Source organism: Fibroporia radiculosa (assembly GCF_000313525.1).
Source record: "Fibroporia radiculosa TFFH 294 genomic supercontigs, scaffold22166, whole genome shotgun sequence".
Taxonomy (NCBI): domain Eukaryota; kingdom Fungi; phylum Basidiomycota; class Agaricomycetes; order Polyporales; family Fibroporiaceae; genus Fibroporia; species Fibroporia radiculosa.
In genome coordinates this window covers 32,631-51,776 of record NW_012133503.1, presented here as the reverse complement: position 1 = coordinate 51,776, position 19,146 = coordinate 32,631, and the positions used below count along the sequence as shown (strand labels likewise).

At 51.4% G+C, this 19,146-nt stretch overlaps 6 protein-coding genes across 6 annotated transcripts; 2 read left to right on the top strand and 4 right to left on the bottom strand.

Moving 5' to 3' along the window:
• Positions 1–138: 138 nt before the first annotated feature.
• On the bottom strand, positions 139–3,524 carry FIBRA_08007 (uncharacterized protein; the record flags this gene model as incomplete). Its single annotated transcript, XM_012329667.1, has 5 exons — positions 139–201; positions 253–542; positions 594–1,915; positions 1,965–2,606; positions 2,662–3,524. 5 exons carry the CDS (start codon positions 3,522–3,524, stop codon positions 139–141), a joined length of 3,180 nt encoding a protein of 1,059 aa, XP_012185057.1.
• Positions 3,525–4,394: 870 nt separating this feature from the next.
• FIBRA_08006 (uncharacterized protein) lies at positions 4,395–7,537 on the bottom strand (the record flags this gene model as incomplete). Its single annotated transcript, XM_012329666.1, has 12 exons — positions 4,395–4,436; positions 4,511–4,588; positions 4,654–4,911; positions 4,969–5,445; positions 5,503–5,764; positions 5,817–5,836; positions 5,886–6,173; positions 6,225–6,741; positions 6,796–6,911; positions 6,966–7,292; positions 7,356–7,456; positions 7,510–7,537. The coding sequence occupies 12 exons, from the start codon at positions 7,535–7,537 to the stop codon at positions 4,395–4,397; spliced, it is 2,514 nt and encodes an 837-aa protein (XP_012185056.1).
• Positions 7,538–7,800: 263 nt separating this feature from the next.
• On the top strand, positions 7,801–9,418 carry FIBRA_08005 (uncharacterized protein; the record flags this gene model as incomplete). Its single annotated transcript, XM_012329665.1, has 6 exons — positions 7,801–7,948; positions 7,999–8,109; positions 8,171–8,681; positions 8,737–8,884; positions 8,949–9,166; positions 9,220–9,418. The coding sequence occupies 6 exons, from the start codon at positions 7,801–7,803 to the stop codon at positions 9,416–9,418; spliced, it is 1,335 nt and encodes a 444-aa protein (XP_012185055.1).
• Positions 9,419–9,963: 545 nt separating this feature from the next.
• FIBRA_08004 (uncharacterized protein) lies at positions 9,964–13,913 on the bottom strand (the record flags this gene model as incomplete). Its single annotated transcript, XM_012329664.1, has 11 exons — positions 9,964–9,984; positions 10,041–10,229; positions 10,287–10,597; positions 10,659–10,800; positions 10,849–11,470; positions 11,518–11,921; positions 11,982–12,116; positions 12,907–13,111; positions 13,169–13,354; positions 13,439–13,646; positions 13,754–13,913. 11 exons carry the CDS (start codon positions 13,911–13,913, stop codon positions 9,964–9,966), a joined length of 2,583 nt encoding a protein of 860 aa, XP_012185054.1.
• Positions 13,914–14,425: 512 nt separating this feature from the next.
• Positions 14,426–15,886, top strand: FIBRA_08003 (uncharacterized protein; the record flags this gene model as incomplete). Its single annotated transcript, XM_012329663.1, has 1 exon — positions 14,426–15,886. One exon carries the CDS (start codon positions 14,426–14,428, stop codon positions 15,884–15,886), a length of 1,461 nt encoding a protein of 486 aa, XP_012185053.1.
• A 1,210-nt stretch (positions 15,887–17,096) lies between these two features.
• FIBRA_08002 (uncharacterized protein) lies at positions 17,097–19,045 on the bottom strand (the record flags this gene model as incomplete). Its single annotated transcript, XM_012329662.1, has 8 exons — positions 17,097–17,189; positions 17,239–17,338; positions 17,391–17,515; positions 17,576–17,804; positions 18,306–18,430; positions 18,515–18,706; positions 18,776–18,922; positions 18,977–19,045. The coding sequence occupies 8 exons, from the start codon at positions 19,043–19,045 to the stop codon at positions 17,097–17,099; spliced, it is 1,080 nt and encodes a 359-aa protein (XP_012185052.1).
• Positions 19,046–19,146: the final 101 nt, after the last annotated feature.

Genomic DNA, 19,146 nt, shown 5'->3' with positions numbered 1-19,146 from the left:
CAGAACATACATAGATGATAGAATTAATGCTAGGGTACAGAGTACAAGACAACGTAGCGATATATGGCCAAAAGACGTCCGGATAGAACACACAGCAATAAACAGGATGCAGAAATACAGCCGTAAAGGGGAGCGAGATTACAACTCATCGTCGGTGACCTCCTCACCACGCTTTTTCCGCGCCATGCGCTCCTTCTTGAGCTGTATGTCATGTGTCAGAACCAGCACAGCCGGAGCAGGCGTAAAACGTACCTTCCGTGCCTCGGACGCCGTGATCTTCTTCGCTTTCTTGTTCTCAATCTTGTTACCCATCGCGTCGTACTGATCGTCATCCTCACCGTCCTTCTTGTCAATACGAGGCCCGGAGCCTTGACCTTCCACCCAGTTGTGGCCTGACGCCTCAAGGTGACCATCGCGCATCGCCCAAACTTCCTTGCACAGCGACTCGGAGAAATCACGGTTGTGCGTGATGATGAGCACACCACCCTCAAACTCTTGGAGCGCCTTGATGAGAGCAGCCAACGACTCACGATCCAAGTAGTCTAAAAACGTGCGTGTTAGCCAGCACAAGTGACAAGCTAAAAAACACGTACTCGTCGGCTCATCCAAGCAGATGACGTGAGGACGGCGCCATGTGGCAGCACCGAGAACAACCTTGACCTTCTGACCACCAGAAAGACCTCTCATTGAGTTGTGCGAGACGAACTCGGCCTCGAGGCCGAAATCAGCGAAATGTTTCTCAATCTCCCGACGAACGAGAGGACGGAGAAGACCAAGACGTTGCGCTTCACGAGTGTCGACCTCAAGGACCTTCTTCTCGAATCCACGCTTGATGAGATCGTCACGAGGCAGCCAAATGTTCTCGGAAGAGCTGAGACCCTTGAACGATACTTCATACTCGTAGGACTGCTTGAGCTTCTTGCGTCCAATGATCTCGTCGATCAAACGTTTCTGACCCTCGACGATGACCAATGAGCCATCCTTCATCTTCTTCTCTTCCTCCTCGGTGATCTGACGGTTCGCCTTCATCATCTCCTCCAAGTCTTCACCAGTCTGGTAACGCCACAACATGTACTCAAGCGGGGTCTTGTCGAGGTGATTATCGATATGGTGGAAGGCATGTTGCGCAACATAGCCAATGACCAGGTTCGGGTGTTTCCAGATCTCACCACCCTTGTTGGGCTCGAGGTCTCCAATAAGTAGCTTGACAAGCGTAGATTTACCGGACCCATTGGGACCCAGAACGGCGACACGGGATGAGAGGGAAACTTGGAGCGTAATGTCGTAGAGCTGTTGCACTTGCTGAGTGGGATATTGGAAACCAACTTTACGCATCTTGAGCAAACTCTTCTCCTTCGTCTTGACACCCTCGAGCAGCGGCGGGTCAGGGAGCTTGAATTGGTAGTCCTCCTGAGCCTCGAGAGTGTAGTACGAGCGTGCTTCGGGAACTTGTTTCATGAACAACTCCAGATTGCCCCTATACCTCCTCAGCTTGAAGCGGTTGAGGTGGAGTACGTCAGTGATCGTATTGTTCAAGAAACCGGAATCGTGTGAGACGATAATAGACGTGCAAGTCGTCAAGCTCGTCAGATAGTTCTCCAGCCAAGCGACGTTGACGACGTCAAGATGGTTAGTGGGCTCATCGAGCAGGAGAATGTCGGCCTTGAACAACATCGCACGGGCCAACGCAAGCTTCATCTTCCAACCACCAGACAAGCTACCAATCGCTTGCTTCTGCCTCTCATCGCTGAAACCGACAGAAGCAAGCGTCTCGATGACCTCGTCCTTGGAGCCCTGAATACGCGTGTCCGCCAAAATGAAGTCGAGAATGGTGGTATCGGCCTCACTACCGTCAATGTCATGCTCGACATAGAAGGTGCGAACTTCATCGGGGGACGGGAATCCTTCGACTTGACTAAGAAAAAAACATGAACGAGATTCATCAACGAATACAAAAGACTCACCCATTGGTGATGGCCCGCATGAGGGTGGACTTGCCCGTACCATTACGTCCGCACAGACCGTACCGATGGCCGCGCTTGAGACGGAGAGTAGCGGTATTCAACAAGATCTTGGCACCGTAAGCGAGAGAGAACTGGCAGTTACACAAATCCTCGCCCTCTTCTTCATCATCAGGCACTTCTTGATCATCGTCGTCCTGCGACGCAGATTTGACAACCCACTCGTTGACGATCGAGATAGGTTCTGGGGACGAAGAGACGAAGGTAAGGAGAGGCGCCAGAGACTGCCATTCGGCAAGGTCGAAGTTCTTGGCGTTGACGAGGTTTGACGCAAGGCTTCCAACGTACAAAGCCTCGACAGAAGAAACAGAAGGTATCGGGTTGACGTTAGCCTTCTTGTAAAGACCGACGAGAGAGGTGGCAAGCTGCTTATCATCAGCCTTCCTGAGAGGGGGAAGGTCGGATCCATCGCCTTCTGGGACCTCACCAACTTGGCGGAGAGTGGCAACAGCACGAGCAACGACACCACGAGCTTCAGGGTCGCCGATTGTACTCTCGACCTTGATCAAGCCGGGAAGAAGCTTAGGAATGAAAGGCCGCACAGTCACAGCGGAATCGACGAGCTTGGCCATGTTGTCGATGATACTAAGGAATGTCTAAATAAGCAAAGGCCAGATGTGATAACGTGTATGTTACTTACACTGCGACCCTGCGCTTCGTAGCCGTAAGCTTTTCGTTCAACCCACGAGACAAGAGAGGAACCATGAGGGAAAGGGTCGGGGAATCAACCTCAGAAACGAATGTGGTCGCGGAAAGAAGTGTAATAGTGTTAGGAACTTCCTCGACGGGATTAATAAGAGCCTTGATTAGAGCGGGAATAAAACGTTCTATGTCCTTGTTAGAAACCAAAGCGGTGGCCTTTTCAAGCGAATCACGCGCAGCCTTCTTCACGTCGGCCTTGGTATCCCAGATGGCCTCGGAGAGGACAGGGACAATCTCAGGAGTAAGGCGAGCAGTCTGAAGGGGGGCGCAAACAACAAGCTGATTGAGAATAAGAAGAGCACCCGTCTTGACTTGCCATTTACCGGCCGTCTTGATCTCTTGAAGAAGAGCGGGGAGCACAAGGGCAGTCGCCCACGGGTTCATAGAAGAAACGTATGCCTTTACTGCCTCGATGGAAGCTGTCCGCACAGCGGGCATCTTGTCAGCAAAGCTTTCGAGGAGTGCATTGTAGAGACCGGAGCCAAGGAAAATGGGCTCTAGGGCCCTGATAGCGTCAGAGGATGCGAGGACCGCTACGGCGTTTGCTGCGCCTTCACGAGCGGCAGGTGACTTCTTGTCACCAAGCGCCTTGATGGCAGCATCCGTGAAGCCAACAGACTGGAGGGCTTTGGGGCCGTCCTTTTGAGCGATAGCGGCAAGAGTGGCAGCCGCCGACTCGCGGGTCGCCTTGTCAGCGACGAAAAGACTCGTCACGTCGAATTGACCATCTACAGGCGCAACAGCGGCCTTGAGGGAAGCGGGGGCAGGGGTAGCGGGGGTAGCAGCGGTAACAGCAGGCATTTCGTTGATCTGCATAACCGATGGGCTCGTCAAAACTACAGCCTGTTTGGTGGTAAGCGACGATCTAACTCACCTCTAGGGATGATATGATCGTGCGTAAAAAGTGCGATGAGACGCGAAAAGGCCGTTAAGGAACAAAGGACACTCTATTCTATCCTGGCCGAAGCCTGACAACAGGATCAGGGATCGCAACGACGAGGAGGGCGAGAAAGACACAAACCTCTATGGCAAAAGGAAAGAGCTGGGGAGTGAGGATAAACTTTGCAGTGGTTGATGAAAGCTTATATAGGAGGTGTCCCGTGCTGGCGGACCCCGAAAAAACACACGCCGAGAGCACGTGCGATGGCCCCAGATCGTGGCAATCTGCCACTACACACAGCCCATCGCCTCCTGCCTGCCTCCTGCTCTGCCTTGTTCCGAGAGATCCGGGGTAGCGTTACCCCACAACCGCATAGGACCACTGGAGGTCGCTCGCAGTGAGCCTCCGGCATCGGAACTTACACTTCTGTGAAATTCATTGATCTTATTCCGCGTCGATCGTCTGCAGTAATCAGCTCAGAGCAAAACGAACCAACCCATATCCGCTGATTATCCCTCTCGCATCGAGTCGCAACAGCCCCGAAAAGTGCAATTCTCTGGTGCACCCACTACTGAGATCCACCTCAAATCGGAGATCACATACCATGGAAGCCGTTGCGCCGTCTCCACTGTTCCGTGTGAGAAACGGGACTGCCTCCATTGAATGACTGCCCAACCGCCGATCGGGACCGTTCGATGCAAACTTACGGGCCAATAGAAGACCAAATCACATTTGACATTGGAATCTTATAGAGAGACACTTCGTAAGGCCAACACCTGCCTCCACGCAGCTCATTCCTCGCCCATCTTCGCAAAGCTAAGCGGCGCAAATTGCTGCGAAATAGAAGCAAGATCAGTAAGCACGCCTTGGGTGCGTTCATCGATGAACTGATATAGGCGACACGCACATAACCTCCTGCTTCATAATGCTTGCTGTTTGCTTCGACCCAATGTAGACGCAGCGCGTGCAAAAACGCAGACAGGCCCTAAAAGCAGAAAGGTCAGAATGCACGCTGGTGCAGCGAGATAGCACGCTCGGCGCTTTACGTACCTCCATGATACACAAGATAAACACTGTCAAGCTGAACCAGAGTACACCCATAAACAGCTTCGCAAAGATTCCGATGACACCTGTCATCTTCAAGGCGCCTGCTAAGGTCATACTCCAGAGCACCTCGGATAGCTGAGCATGAGCGAGAGACAAAGCCCATAGACGCAGATAGGAAGCTGTGTGCGAGATACATCCTAGGCAGAATTCAATGGTATGAATCACTTGATGAATCACAATTTCGCCGAAGTCATGATGCTCCTAAAGACAAAGACGATCAATATCCGCCTCAATGCGAAAGAAACCGATCAAACCAACATGCTCTTCATCCATTGCTTCCGCAATGGCCCTGCCATTACCTTCCTCTTCCCCTTCAAGCTCCGTATCTGTAGTTGGTCTTGGACCGTCTTCTGTTCCTAGCCCGATATAGCCCTGGTGCTGGATCTTCTTCATCTCTTTCCACTCGAGGTACGGCTTTGCTACAAGCAACCACGGCACGCATACGAAAGCGATTAGGAGTAATATCGTCTGAACCATGCTTTGACCACGATATAGCTGCGTGTCGGGGTCGACTTTACCAGGTGAAAGGAACATTCCGATAAGCATGTTAAGAAGGGATGGAGGCCCCGTGGGCGAGGTGTCCCAGTCTACCGTCCACTTGTAAATGATACATACGACAAGATAGCCGAAGATAGATTGCAAGAACAATATTTGTGGTACGAAGTTGGTCCAGATATCCGAGTGTCGTTTGAAGCGGAGGTGATTTGGAACTTGAAGGCAAATAGCGAAGGTCATCTATGCAAAAATAATCAAGTTCAGTTATTCCACCTTGTTTATTGACACGGCACCCACATGAATAACACCGAGCACAATCGACATCTTCATCTTGTATGAATTTGTGAATAACAGTGCATTCTCAGCTCCATGCCACCCGGGATCAATACCAATAGGATATGTATAGCCGTTAGAGACAGCAGGGACAGACCCATTGCCATGCTGGGAGGGCCAGGTCCAGCCTGAAGAAAATACGTGCAGCGACTTGGAGAAGATGTCGTTGTACAAGAAGCCAGTGTACATCGAGAATGCACCCATGAGGAGTATAATATAGCGACCGCTGTTTGGTGATCAGAGTCCGAAGACTAAGAAAGGCAGCCGGAAGTACTCACAAGAAGAACGTGCCGAGGATCTATACATTATAAGTAATGGAAGATGGATGATAAAATGCACAAACATACCTCTCCGAGATCAGCACTTGCCAGCTTTCTCTCAAACAGGATCATCATCACAGCGGAGGAAAGTGCAATAAACCCATGACCAATGTCACCGAACATTACCGCGAAAAGGAACGGGAATGTGATAACAGCGAATAAGCCGGGATTCACTTCTTGGTATGTGGCAATACCGTAGGCATCCATAATGGTCTGGAAACCCTCCGTAAATTTATTCGTGCGGATGAACGTGGGCGGCGTCTTGTTTGTGCGAAGCTCATGCAGAATGGGAGGAACATTGGTTCCCGACTCTTCCTGAAAACACGACCATCAACAGGGGGGCTCACAGAATTATCCACAACTAACCGTCGCATGCCTGAGAGCGAGCTGTATCATCGGAATATCTCTCGTTGGACACCAGCCTTCAGCGATAAGCGTCTTCCTCCCGGCATCGTAATTGAGGAAGTTGAGCGTCTCGTAAATGAGCTTCTCCTTCCGCACCACATCCACCCAGCTGGCCAGACTCTCCCCAATCTTCGTTAACTCCGCCCGCCTATTTGTACCGGTGTTATAGAGAACAACCTGCAAGTCTTCCAGACGCGCTGAAACTTCGCGCATCGAGTCGGAGCGCTTGTCTGCATTGGCGTCAATCGGATACAGGGTCGCCCCCATGGATTCCGCTACCTTGCGAATTTTGGCGAGCAACATGTCTCCGTGGGCAAAGATAATAAAGACATTCTTCCGCGTCTCAGCCCCAGTCGCAGGATCGACAAACGGCTCTGCAATATCTGTATGGTTCATATACAGATTCCCGCGCAAGACACGCCATAGTACACGTTCGAAAGTAGGCAGACGAGCACGGTCTATTGTGCCAGCGACGAACCTGTAAAGATAAAGATGAATATATGTGCAGTCGGAAAAGTTGCCCCGCACATACTCTAAGTCGAATTGAATGCTACCTGAAGAGTACTGCTGCTCTCGATCGTCGTGTTGTAACAACGGGGCGGAACTGTCATCGAACGATGTCCTAACTTCCTGTTGATAACCAGCAGCCTACAACGAACATGAGACATGCCAGTAGGTGTGATGATGAATCCAAACTCTGACCTTTTCGAAAAAGACTGCTGTTTCACGCAGCACATGTCGGGCTTCCTCCAGCTCCTTCGTGCGGTCACACAGCACTTGGTAACTATCATTCATTTGGATAAGTCTACTCTCGTGCTCCCTCAGCTTAAAGTCCAGCTCATCCATAGTATGCGCTGCGCGAGGCCCGACAGTAAGCAAAGGCGCAGAGTCGTACAGCGGTCGAATTGGGATAGTGTCCTTTTCCTTCTCAATTTGACTACTGAAGAACCGCACCCGGCGAGCCATTTCGTCGACTCGACGGATCTCACCAACGAATGAGCGCTGGAACGAATTGACGTCTGGATTTAACTTCACGAGACAGCGCAAAAGGTGAGCAGCTAGAGACAAATGCATGGCATTGAATAAACGTACGTCTTTGAATTGAACATTCCCCAACTCTCCTAACTCTGCAATGGTATCATGGGCAACTTCAGTCGGTACGATAAGTTGTACCAGACTCATCTGTTCCGAACCTGAATATATCCTCAGCAAAGTACGAATATCGATAAAAATATGTCTAACTCACGGAACGAAGACGGATACTCGTCCGCCATCCTGCGTTGACGAGAAATTATAGATGGTCCGCAGTGCTCACTGCTTGCGTTGGCTGCGAACTCGGAGTCGAGTACGGTGGCGTTTATTTGGCTCTACAAACATTGGCTTGGGATGAAGCCGAAATGCACGTGAATGACGCTGTAGCATTGTATTATGTAATTTAGACACGTTCCAAAAGCAGCAAGTCTACGTGGTCAATGGATACGCTCGGCGTCCAAGTTGCGCAGTATTCAATATTCAAGGTTGTGCTGTGACCGCTGTCATGCTCTCATTATGGCCACTGCTCTCTTCCCTTGTCTGTCTGGCTGCTGTAACCTATGCGAAATCTAGCACTGGTGATTCTGTGCTTGTTGTACTTGACCAGAGCCTAAAGAGGGACAACTTTTCTATATTCTTCAATGGACTTGAAGGTTTGACCCGTGCAATATTCCTTGCGATATATAAGTAACCTCCTTTTTAGAGAGAGGTTACGACCTCACCTTCCGTACACCCAAGGACGTGCAGCCTGCTGTGATCGCAGATGACCATCCCCAATATTCGCATGTCATTCTGTTCGCGCCGGAGTCAAAGAGTGCGTGGTTTAATATACTGCATGCCTCGGCGTCGACTCAAATGGTTACTTACTTACATAGGCTACTCTTCTGACATCACACCACAATCCCTGGTCACGCTCCTTTCCAAAAATACCAACCTGCTAATCGCCCTGTCGTCAAAGCAGACACCTCTGACCTCGCTCGCGTCCGAGTTCTCCCTCATCTTGCCTCCACCAGGAACCCCACTCGTTTCGCACTTTCCTGAAAGAGATACGCCCGCCACCGTGATACCCGTAAATGTGGCACCTGGTTCTGTACTATCATCGGACTTGCCGCCCGTTTGGTTCTCCGGCGTCCCATTTGCATTCGGCAGCAGCCCACTTCTGGTTCCTTTTCTGAACGCGCCGCCAGAAAGCTTTGCAGCTGACTCGGACCGCGATAATGGTGCGGACGCCATATTCGATGCTGCTGAGAAGGGCGGGGAAGGCCTATGGGCAGGGAGTTCGCTTGGTTTAGTCGCAGGATTCCAGACTCGCAGTGGTAGTCGTGCGACTTGGGTCGGAGGTATTGACATCTTCAGTGATGAATTTGCGACGAAGGAGCTTGCCAAGTGAGTCACTCGCACTTGATACTTTTTGCTATTTTTCTCATACTCCGATTTGCAGCGGCGTTAAGCCAGGCAATCAGCAATTCGTAGCTGAAGTGGCAGCCTGGACATTCCAAGAGTCCAATGTATTGAGGATCGATGAGGTTACTCACCATCGCGTAAACGAGACCCTTACAGGAGAACAGTATACTATCAACGATCGGGTTGTACGTTGCCTCTTTCTATTCTTTTCTCCATCTAGTTTGACTGGGTTTTCCACTGTCTTGATAGGTCTTCGCCATGCGCGTCTCAAAATTTAATCCGTTATCATCGACGTGGGAGCCGTATAGCGAGATCGCGGATATGCAACTCGAATTTACTATGCTCGATCCACATATCCGCACAATGTTGCAACCAGTGGAAGGCGACCCGGGGCGGTACTCCGTGGAGTTCCGCATTCCCGACCGCCATGGGGTGTTCAAATTTGTCGTCGACTTCAAGCGTAGGGGGTGAGTTGCCCACGATGCCCGCTGTCAGCCGATCAAACTCACAGTCTCGTCAGCTGGTCCTTCTTGGAGAGCACGACGGTTGTGCCGGTCGTGCCCCCACGGCACGACCAATACCCCAGGTTTTTGAGCCCTGCCTGGCCTTATTATGCCGGCGCGATCAGCACAAGCATCGGTTTTGTTCTGTTTTCTGCTCTGTGGCTCGCTGGAGATAGCCAAGAACCGAAAAAATCCAAGAGCGCGAAGTCAGACTAGCGCTGTTCGATCTTAGTTTCATGATCACTGGCATCCGTGCATGCAATCATTTGGTGTCGCATATTGCTCTAGAGTGTCAGATTTTCGGTGGTGAGATAGACGTGGCGTGCTCATTTGTTCCCTGCCAGACAGGCCGGATCTGAAATGGGTGGTTACCATCTTCCTGTCCTCCACGCGGTGCCGTACTTCAGGTTTGCAGTTGCTCGACTCATATATGTCATGCTTTTACAATGCTGTTCTCAAACATGTTGTGCATCAAGGGAACAGAGACCGTGACAGAAATATCTCAGCAGACTTCTGACCGCACGGAAAAACGGAACAATGCAAATTGCAACTCCCACACTATCCTTATAGCTATTAACGCGCGGGAAGCCTAGACCTCAGGTAGGTAGAGAGCATACATGATCCCTGCGCTGAGAGCAGACTACACTAAGTGATATTGAACACACGGGATAAAATCCTAAAACCCAGGAAACGCCGACGAAGAGTGAATACGGAAATCTCGTATACGCGCCCTCAATAACCCTGTAGTCGAAAAAATCGCGTCAAACGGGGATGGCCTGCTGCTACATGCAATAATCAGCAATAATGGCCTTGTGTATGATCAATGGTCAATGCGCACCAATAGTTGTTGCTGCTCTATCTCGGATGCCTGTATCCCAGCAATCGGAAAGAACAACGCAAGTCGTCGCATAGCGACGAGCAGAATGTTCAGGTTCTCGTTCACTGCGAGCACATCACAGTAGCCTGCGCATCTTTGCACGGCGCTCAGGATCTGCAAGTAGGCGTCCGCAACATAGCGCCAGCATGCCTAACCATACACATCAGCTGCCAAGCACACAAGGACAAGATAAAACATCCCCCTCACCCCACTGATAGGGTCCAGGAAGCCGTAATCCTGATCCTTTAGTTCCCGCACAATAGCTGTTACTGCATCTGCCGATACAAGGCACTTCTCGAACGACGCCCGCTGACCTTCAATTAGATCCCGGTTTAGGTGTATCGTCGCTACATAGATGAGCGTGTGGATATGCACCAGGTCCACATCTGGCTCTCCATGTGCGGTTCCGAAAGGCCCTGTCGCGTACCGGCTGATCCCTGGCAAATTCGCCGCGAACTGGTCCACCGACATCTCCAGTGATCGCTGCTCAACCCAGTCAGGCGCGCTGTGTTCCGCAGCTGCATCCCCTCTGTGAGCGCCCAGAAACAACAGCATCAAGGGCGGGCGGACAGCACTCACCTGCGGCAAAGCGTGCCGTGCGTTCGAACAGCATCACAGCCTTGGCGCGCAATGTCACGATCGAAGCCGCCACACACGACGCCGGGGCGCTAATCGTACTGTACGGTGACACCAGCAATAGCGGGCCCACGACCTCGAGGCTCTGTTCACCATTAACACAACTGGTGCGGGCAAAAACGGGCACACACACCATCGACATCTCCATGATGCTCATGGGCCAGGACGTCTCGATTTGCGTCTTTGGATGGACATCGTCTGGCAGTGCAGACGGCAAGCCCGTCGCGACAGACCACGCGCGGTCTACGATGCAGATTTGCCAGAACGCCGCGATTCGCTCAGCATGCTCGATGGTGTCGCATGGCGGCAAGAGATGGAATGGTTGTTCGGATGGATATACAGGATCATAAATTTCAGCAGAGGGGACTGGAGTCACGTTACAGTCAGCGGCGCGCAGTTGGTGCAGGCCCAGGTCGATCGCTAGCCGCGCGGAGGTGGACGAGTGGTAGTAGCCCTCGAGAGCGCGGCCATTGCAGAAAAAGTAAACAGCTATCAAGCACGATGCCTGTAGGACCTGCACAATACGGTCTTGCTTGTGCAGGGCCTCCGCGATGCCCTGCAATGCACGTTTGAGAAAGTGGGATTCGAGCTCGCTGAGATGGGGAAGTCGTGAGAAGTAGCATGCTAATAGATAGATGGAGTCAAGCAGAGCCGGATGGGGTCGATGTGGAGGTGCGAGATGTAGGGAAGCTTGGAATCTCCCGAGATGGACATCGAATGCGCATTGATGTCGGTGTGAAAAGAATATATCGACGCTGCAAATAGGTTAGATTTGGAAGGGGACCTTGGAGAAAACACAAACAGTGTCTGTTTATTCTCGCAGAATGATTCTGAATCCTCCCACCAGCTGGACTCGAATGAAGATGAGAGGGGCAGGTCGAGTGGTAAGCCAGCATCGACAATAGGGGCGGAAGAGCTGGACGAAGCTGGCAATTTGGGTTCCGTGTTGTGGAAGTGTGGTGCGGGAGATGTGTGAGATGAGGCTGAGGGTGATGGGGCGTAAGAGGACGACGACGAAGACGAAGGAGGGGAGTCTTCGGAGTCAGCCTGTTCCGATTCCAGCTGGCGAAGACGAGCTTCGAGTTTCGCCACCTTTTGCCGGAGTAGCTGGGTGCGACTGACATGTTTCTTCTCGTAGTACTGGCACTCTGTCGAGCGATTCGACTTGAGGCATTGGGAGCAGACTGGGCGCAAGCCGTCGCATTTCTTGGAACATAAATGAAGCACGTGGTGGGATTAGGTCCCGACAAGATGCATTTGGCAGACTGGGACAATACCATTTTCCTCCTTCGACAGCAGAGACAGGCCATGCCTCGCTGGAGAGGTGTTGTGTCTTTCATTCCGGACGAAGCTGCGCGCTGCAGAGGGAGGCGGGGGAGGCGATTGGCGATGGCGCAGATGCTGGATTTGTTTTAGTATTTATAGTTGCCATGCTAGTTTCGTGATGCTAAGAGTTATCTGGCGCCGATCCCGGATCGAGAGATCGGCTCCTTTTTCTCGCCGCCGTCCCCGCTCATCCTCTGTGTCGCCAACAACCCCCGTAGCCTTCTGCCGTCTGCACTCTCCCAGCGCGCTAGACCGCATGGCATGGACACCAGAAAATATGTAAACTACCCCACGACGCGAAGGGCGCTATCCGACAACCCGTCTAAGCACTTACGTCCGCTCGAGACGGACCTGACCAGACTGCACAATGCGGCCCTTGGCGTTCTCAGGACTGAAGAGATGGAGATTCGGCAGGGTTTATGTCGAGCGCGCATACGCGTCTAGAAATGAAGTTGGGACGGGATTCTTACACTTCTACTGCACGAGGCCGGTCATGCACATACGTACTAGGTATAAACGACTCAATGGAACTGTTCTGCAACAAATGATGTTCATTCCACCATCTTCTGGAAAATTATCTGCACCGAATGCTTCCAATTTGCTTGGTTTCTCTTACATACCACGCGAATCATCGGAGCATGACGATAGCGCAGCGCTCAGCAGATAACCTCCTCCTGCCTTTGTAATAGTCTATGATGCGTGTGTCATTGAAAACTTTCTCTAGATCGTAGAACATCACCAAGATGCTAATGAATCCCAAAGCGACAACACGCAGCGTTCTGCGGTCCGCAGCAGGTGCGAATCAGCGGTACAAGGCGGTTCCTAACACGCAGCACTGTTACAGTCACTGATTTGCGGTAAACACCTTCCGCAGGTTGTCCCACACGAGACTCGGTGACTGCGCTGCATCAATTGGTCGCCACAATCCCTTCTGCTTGTAATACTCGATTACCGGGCCTGTCTGCGAGTGGAATACCGTCAAACGCTTCCGCAAAGCCTCGACGTTGTCGTCGGAGCGCTGGATCAGGGGTTCGCCAGTAACATCGTCTACCATAGGCTTCTTGGGAGGGCTAGATGTGATCTGTCAAAAACCCGCTTTTTATGAGCGATCAGACGCAACCGCTAACCTGAACTCTCTATGATATGTTCGACCGCTAGCGGGATGAATCAGCCGGCCAGTAATTCGAGAGATGAGCAGTTGGTCGTCAATGACCAGTTGGACAACGGAATCGATCTTTTCTTTCCGCGCGTCGAGCATGGCATCAAGCTTCTCGGCCTGAGGCACTGTACGGGGGAAGCCGTCCAGAACGAATCTACCACATGAATACAGCCGTGAGCGTGTTTTCAGGTACAATCAGCATGCTGGCATAGCACGACTTAAACATGAGCATACGCACCCGTTCTTGCACTCCTTGTTGTTCTCAAGCTGGTCCTTGATGATACCAACCATGATGTCGTCGCTGACAAGCCCTCCCGCGTCCATAATCTTCTTGGCTTCCACGCCGAGCTTGGTCTTCTGGGCGACCTGCTCGCGCAGCATGTCGCCCGTGGCAAGATGGCAGACACAAAACTCACTCCGGATTCGCGGCGCCTGTGTGCCCTTCCCTGCACAGGACAGCGCACAGAGTCAGTATAAGCGATAATAAATTAATGAGCATAACGAGGGAGATGGGAATAGCGACAAGCTTTCTCCAGTGCAGCTGAACACATACCTGCACCAGGAGGGCCCATGAGAACGGTGCGCAACTGCTGTGCTGGCGTTTTCTTCTGCCCCGTGACCGCGTCCTTCGTCTTGGCCTCCAAGGCCTGGATTTTCGAATTTAGCTGCGAAACGAGCGACTTGAGATACTCGAGTTCGTCTGAGCCAGGCATGGTGAGTCGGGGCGTGTGTAACGGGAGGAGGTGTCGGGCGAAGAACGTCCAAATCCAACGTGTGGGATTGTGAGCGGTGACGGTCTCTTTCGGCAACTCCCGCGAGGATCGGGGCTGAGATGAATTTTGCGGTCATCGGCGCCCAGCCCATGCTGCGGCATCGACGTAGCTACAGACGACTTGTACAGTAGATTCGAGGTAGATTTGAGCCTCGACTCTTTCAACAACTCAAAATCAAATTGCCCCTTCGCCAAGTTAATTTGAGCCGCTTGAGATCTATTACCCTAAGTGAAGATTACACACTGAAGTAATCTCGTCCTCACTCAGTCTTATGGTCATTAACTTCATCCTTCCAGTCTCCTTCTGGGCAGAATCGACTTCGACTCGTCCTGAAAGACACACACATGTAAACTCTTCGGTCTGCACCACCACCGAGGTGACTGAAATATTTCAAGAGCGTTGTCGATCGTGCCAAATCGTGCCATATATTAATCTCAGTGCTGCCGGCAGCCATGACGATACCTGATCTTTTCGATGCATTCATCGAGTTCGTTTTCAATGATATGCCCGCCCGCCTCATATACATCCCCGAAATGAGATTCGTCGCATACGACGAGGTCATCAGCCTCTATACACCAAAGATCGCGGACATCACGGAGAAAGACATCCAGGACCAAACAGGGAGCAGGAACCGTTTTGATATATCTCGGAAGGAGGCATTGGCGATCGTCGTGAAAGGTGCGGTGAAGTATGCAATGTTTTCTCATCGCTGGCTTAGTGCTGGCCTGGAGCCCACTTTCCAAGACCTCGCGTCGCCTGACTCCGATTGGCAGGGGCGCACAGGAGCCGGGTACGATAAGCTCCGCAAATTCCTCGAGAAAGCGCAGGTGTTTGGTTGTATGCTGGCGTGGTCGGACACATGCTGCATCAACAAGACGAGCAGCGCTGAGCTCGAAGAAGCGATCCGGTCCATGTTCAGGTGGTACCGCAACTCTCACATGTGCATTGCGTATCTCTCGCAATCATCTTCCCCAGCCGACTTCGCAGATGAGGTATGGTTCTCGCGGGGGTGGACCCTGCAGGAGCTGCTCGCGCCTCCGGCGATGAAGTTTTACGGGAGAAATTGGGAGCCACTGACGGGCGACGAAGATCTGGAATGGCATGACAAGAGGCGCGATTCCTTTCTCAACGAGATTACCAAAGTGACTTCCATACCCTACCGCGACCTCTTCAACTACCACCCTGGCACCGACCGCGTGCACGAAAAGATGCTCTGGGCCTCACATCGACGCACGACCAAGACCGAAGATATGGCGTATGCGCTCATTGGGATCTTCGACATCACGATGCCGATTGCGTACGGGGAGGGCGCGTGGGCGTTCGTGAGGCTCGTGGAAGCAATTATGGGAAGGTGTGGGGAATGGGGGATCTTTGCATGGGTGGGGCAGAGCTCGAGGTACAGTACCGGGATTGCAGAATCCCCAGGGAGCTACCGACCGCTTCCGTTTACGGGAAACTATAGAGAAGGGCATTATGGACATGTTCGGCGAGGGGACAAGTTATTCAAACCTACCAAACGTGGCGTGAAGCTGCGCCTGCTTCTCGTCGCCCCTACATCTAAGTGGAGCGATGGAAGTTGGTCAGAAGTCAATAATCATCGATACAAGTCGTTCACGTTCAATTTCGATTCGGGGGATGAACCGGACGACGGGGTTTTGGAAGAGGTGATGACCAAGGTGGACGCCAGTGAGGTCTCAAGTGAATTCAAGGTGGCGGTAGGAGTTTTGAACTATTTCACTGTCGCCACAGACGAGTCACAGGGGATACTTCTACCCGGCAATGATTTTGTCGGGCTCCTACTGCATGCCGATCCAGGAGAGCCGGGTAGTTGGAAGAGGATTTCAACCGACGAACTTCTTCTAATTTCCTGCCGCAAAGTGACGCAACGTCGGTTGACGACGGTATGGCTGTGATTCCATTGAATACATACTAGTAGGCTAGGGACCATAGGTATGTGTTTGTTTCAGTTCCCTGATGCTCTTCAATTCATACATTCACAAAATAGCTTCAGCCGCGTGCCATTGCCTGTACTAACCTGGAAATCAGCAAATACCGATACCGGCAGTTCACACCTTTTGGTGTTCAAATCAGTGTTTTGTCATCAGCGTGAGAAACCTTGTGTCTGTTGATATACATGACCAGTGACGGCAGAATTGATATAAAGGAGTCCTTCGGGACCCCGAAACGATGTGACTTCCAGTATCGTAATAACCCCAGCGTGTAGCGACTCACAAAGTTCGGCTCTATCGGCGAAGGGTAGAAAGCAGAGCAAGCGCTGAGCATGTAACGGATATTCGCCGTTCCCAGCACCCAGCGAAGAACGGATGCATGAGATCAACGTACCTGTACTATCTCCCTCGTCTTGTAAACGGATCGCCAAATGTGCTAGCTTTACATCAAATAGGTTGAGGTCAGAGTTCTTGAATCCAGTCGTGGCGCCAGCCCAGTAACCCTAACCTTGGTTCCAGTCTCGGTCAGCTTTGTCATGGAAGGCGCCCTGTGCCGCTACCTCGCGCGCGCCTCTTGAACCAGGCGCGTCACCATTCCCTCGACCATAGCGTACATTCACCAGATCACAATGCTCAGCTCTGTGAGAGATTTATTTCCACTGTCAAATTATGCTTAATACCAAATATTTATAGCTGACATCGTGGTGGGGATCATCCACGCCGTCTTCAACTTCTCCCACCCCAAAGACCTATGATCCTACGGATCCGAAACAGAATCCCCTTAATCCCCAAGGCTTGAAGCCGTGAGTACCATCTCTTCGTATTCACAAGTCTCAGCTCAACGACCTTCTCGTGATGTAGGTGTTGCGCATGTCCGCAAACGAAGTCAGTGCGCGATGACTGTTTCTTGAAATTCGACCCGTCCGAGGCAGACGAAAAGTGTCGTGAGGTCGTACAACAACACCTTGCGTGCATGCGGGGATACGGATTCAAAGTGTAACATGCTATCCTGCTGATACCAACAGCGCTCCTGCATACCTACATTAAAATACAGTTTATACTAATGCATGTATCGAACAATCCCCACTCAACTAGATAGTTTGCTCGAAGCTGATACTATATTCCTGCAAGTGATAGGTGGAGAACATGTACTCTTTGTGAGCATACAAATGATCTATTCCAGTGGTAAATTCCATTCCCAACGGCCCTCAGCAAGGCCCTCCGCTGTATCCCGCGAGACGATTTCATGTCTGCCTCGCACATAAACCTATGTCCCGTTGGTAAAATCTGCGAAAAATCAATGCGGCACTGCTCACCGTCTTGTCTACCATGCGCTGCCGCAAGCTCTTCACCGTATCTTTCTCGATGGGCTCTTCAAGAAGTTGCGACAAATTTTCTACAGCTTTTTCCAAGTCCCTGTATAATGAAGTGAGCCTTCATCCAGTCCCAGTATACGCCATAATCCTACGCCTGAATGTCTTCAAAAATCTGCTTCTGGTTTCCTGGTGCAAGGAAGTAGGCCATGGCATACGTCCATTTTAAAGTTACACGGCAGCGAGTAAGTTCTTCAACTGCATCATTCATGAATCTTGCCTATAAATCGAGCACGAAGGTGTCTGTCATCACACACATTCTCTGGTGGGACTCACGTACCTCAATCCATGACAGTTCACTGCTCTCCTGAACTTCGAGCATCTTCTCCTCAGTCTGCTCAACAAGCTCCTCATCGAGTCGAACAGACAACTCGTGATTGTTGAATCTATCAAAGTAAAACAACCATTTCTCCAAGTTCTGCTTCGCCTCTGTATTCGCTGCGTCCGGTTCGGGTTCCTTCCACGTATTACAGACATCATTGTTGTAACCGTGTACGTCCCAGTTCCGCCTACACAGCCAGCAAAATTGGAATTGACAAGAACGGCACAAAATCCGACTGATGATTATGCTCTGATCAGCAAGACACTCGTATTTTCCAAGCGTACTCGTGACAACGACAGGACTTACTTGCACCCGCCTGCTTTCTCGATGCTATTATCGCACCTTGGACACGTACGCGTGTTCGCCTTGATCCATTGTGTCGTCCCGGCATCGTCGCGAGCGTTCTTAATCCAGATGCGTACAAACTTACATATCAAAGGACGGTGGTCCGAGTCCAGACCGCATCCAAAACAGAAGGCATGGCCCTGCCCACAGCGCACGGTTGGAACCTCAGTAAGAAGAGATGATCCCATTCCACCTGGGCAGGAGACTGTTTCTGTGCATGATGGATGGGGACAGAAACGCAGATGGGGGTGCGCAGAGACGTAGGACTGCTGCAACAACTCGCGATAACTACGCCATACGATAATGTTGAGTACCGCTGTGCATTGAAGACAAATACACCTACCGATCAAACGTGGGTTTATCAACTAGTTTTTGTATAGACGACTCGTCTACTACTGTTGCGCAACCATCCTGCATGCAATTGAACGCACACATGCCTTCCTCTTTGACCTTGGAAGTAGCGTAGATCTGCCAACATGTGCGACAAAATGGATGACCACAGCGTATACGAAATACTGATTCTGGGCCCGTGTCGCAACAGATCGCACAGACAAATGAGGAATCGGACGGCGAGTTGATACGTGCGCGCTTATTTGGGCGGTATGTAGGTGAGTCGGGAACCGCAATGACGCTCTGAGGTTCACCAGCGTCTCTGAGGACGCACGCAGAAGAATCCATGTACTTCTCGATAAGCTTATCTCTGTTCCAACGAAAATGCTGCAAGAGGATCGACGCAATAGGTGACTGCGATTGGAGAGCATCTCGAGAATGAGTGAATTGGAGGCGGCAGCAGTCAAGACGGGAGCCACATACCTCTAAACCTAAGACACTGGCGATATTACTGATATCTTCACCCACCAGGCTCTGGAGGCGGGTAGGGGAAAGACTTTCGTACACGATACCGAGTGTCCTCCCCTTGCCCTTATTCTTAGCCACGGGCACCTCGAAGTCATAGTCCTCCTGATGATACGTGCATGGTCGTTCAGAACAAGCGTGTAAAGAGAGCTGACTTACATCAACGTCCAAAGCAGAGGCGTCAGAGTCGTATGAATCACTGGGAAAGCCCTCCGAGTCGTCGGACATGGTTTGCGTTCAGCTCTCAATCAACTTCAGCAGCAAGCTGTAGAACTGGAAACCGCGTTCAGTGGCGAGCGGGAGGAATCTTGTGTATCGATCGAAGTAAA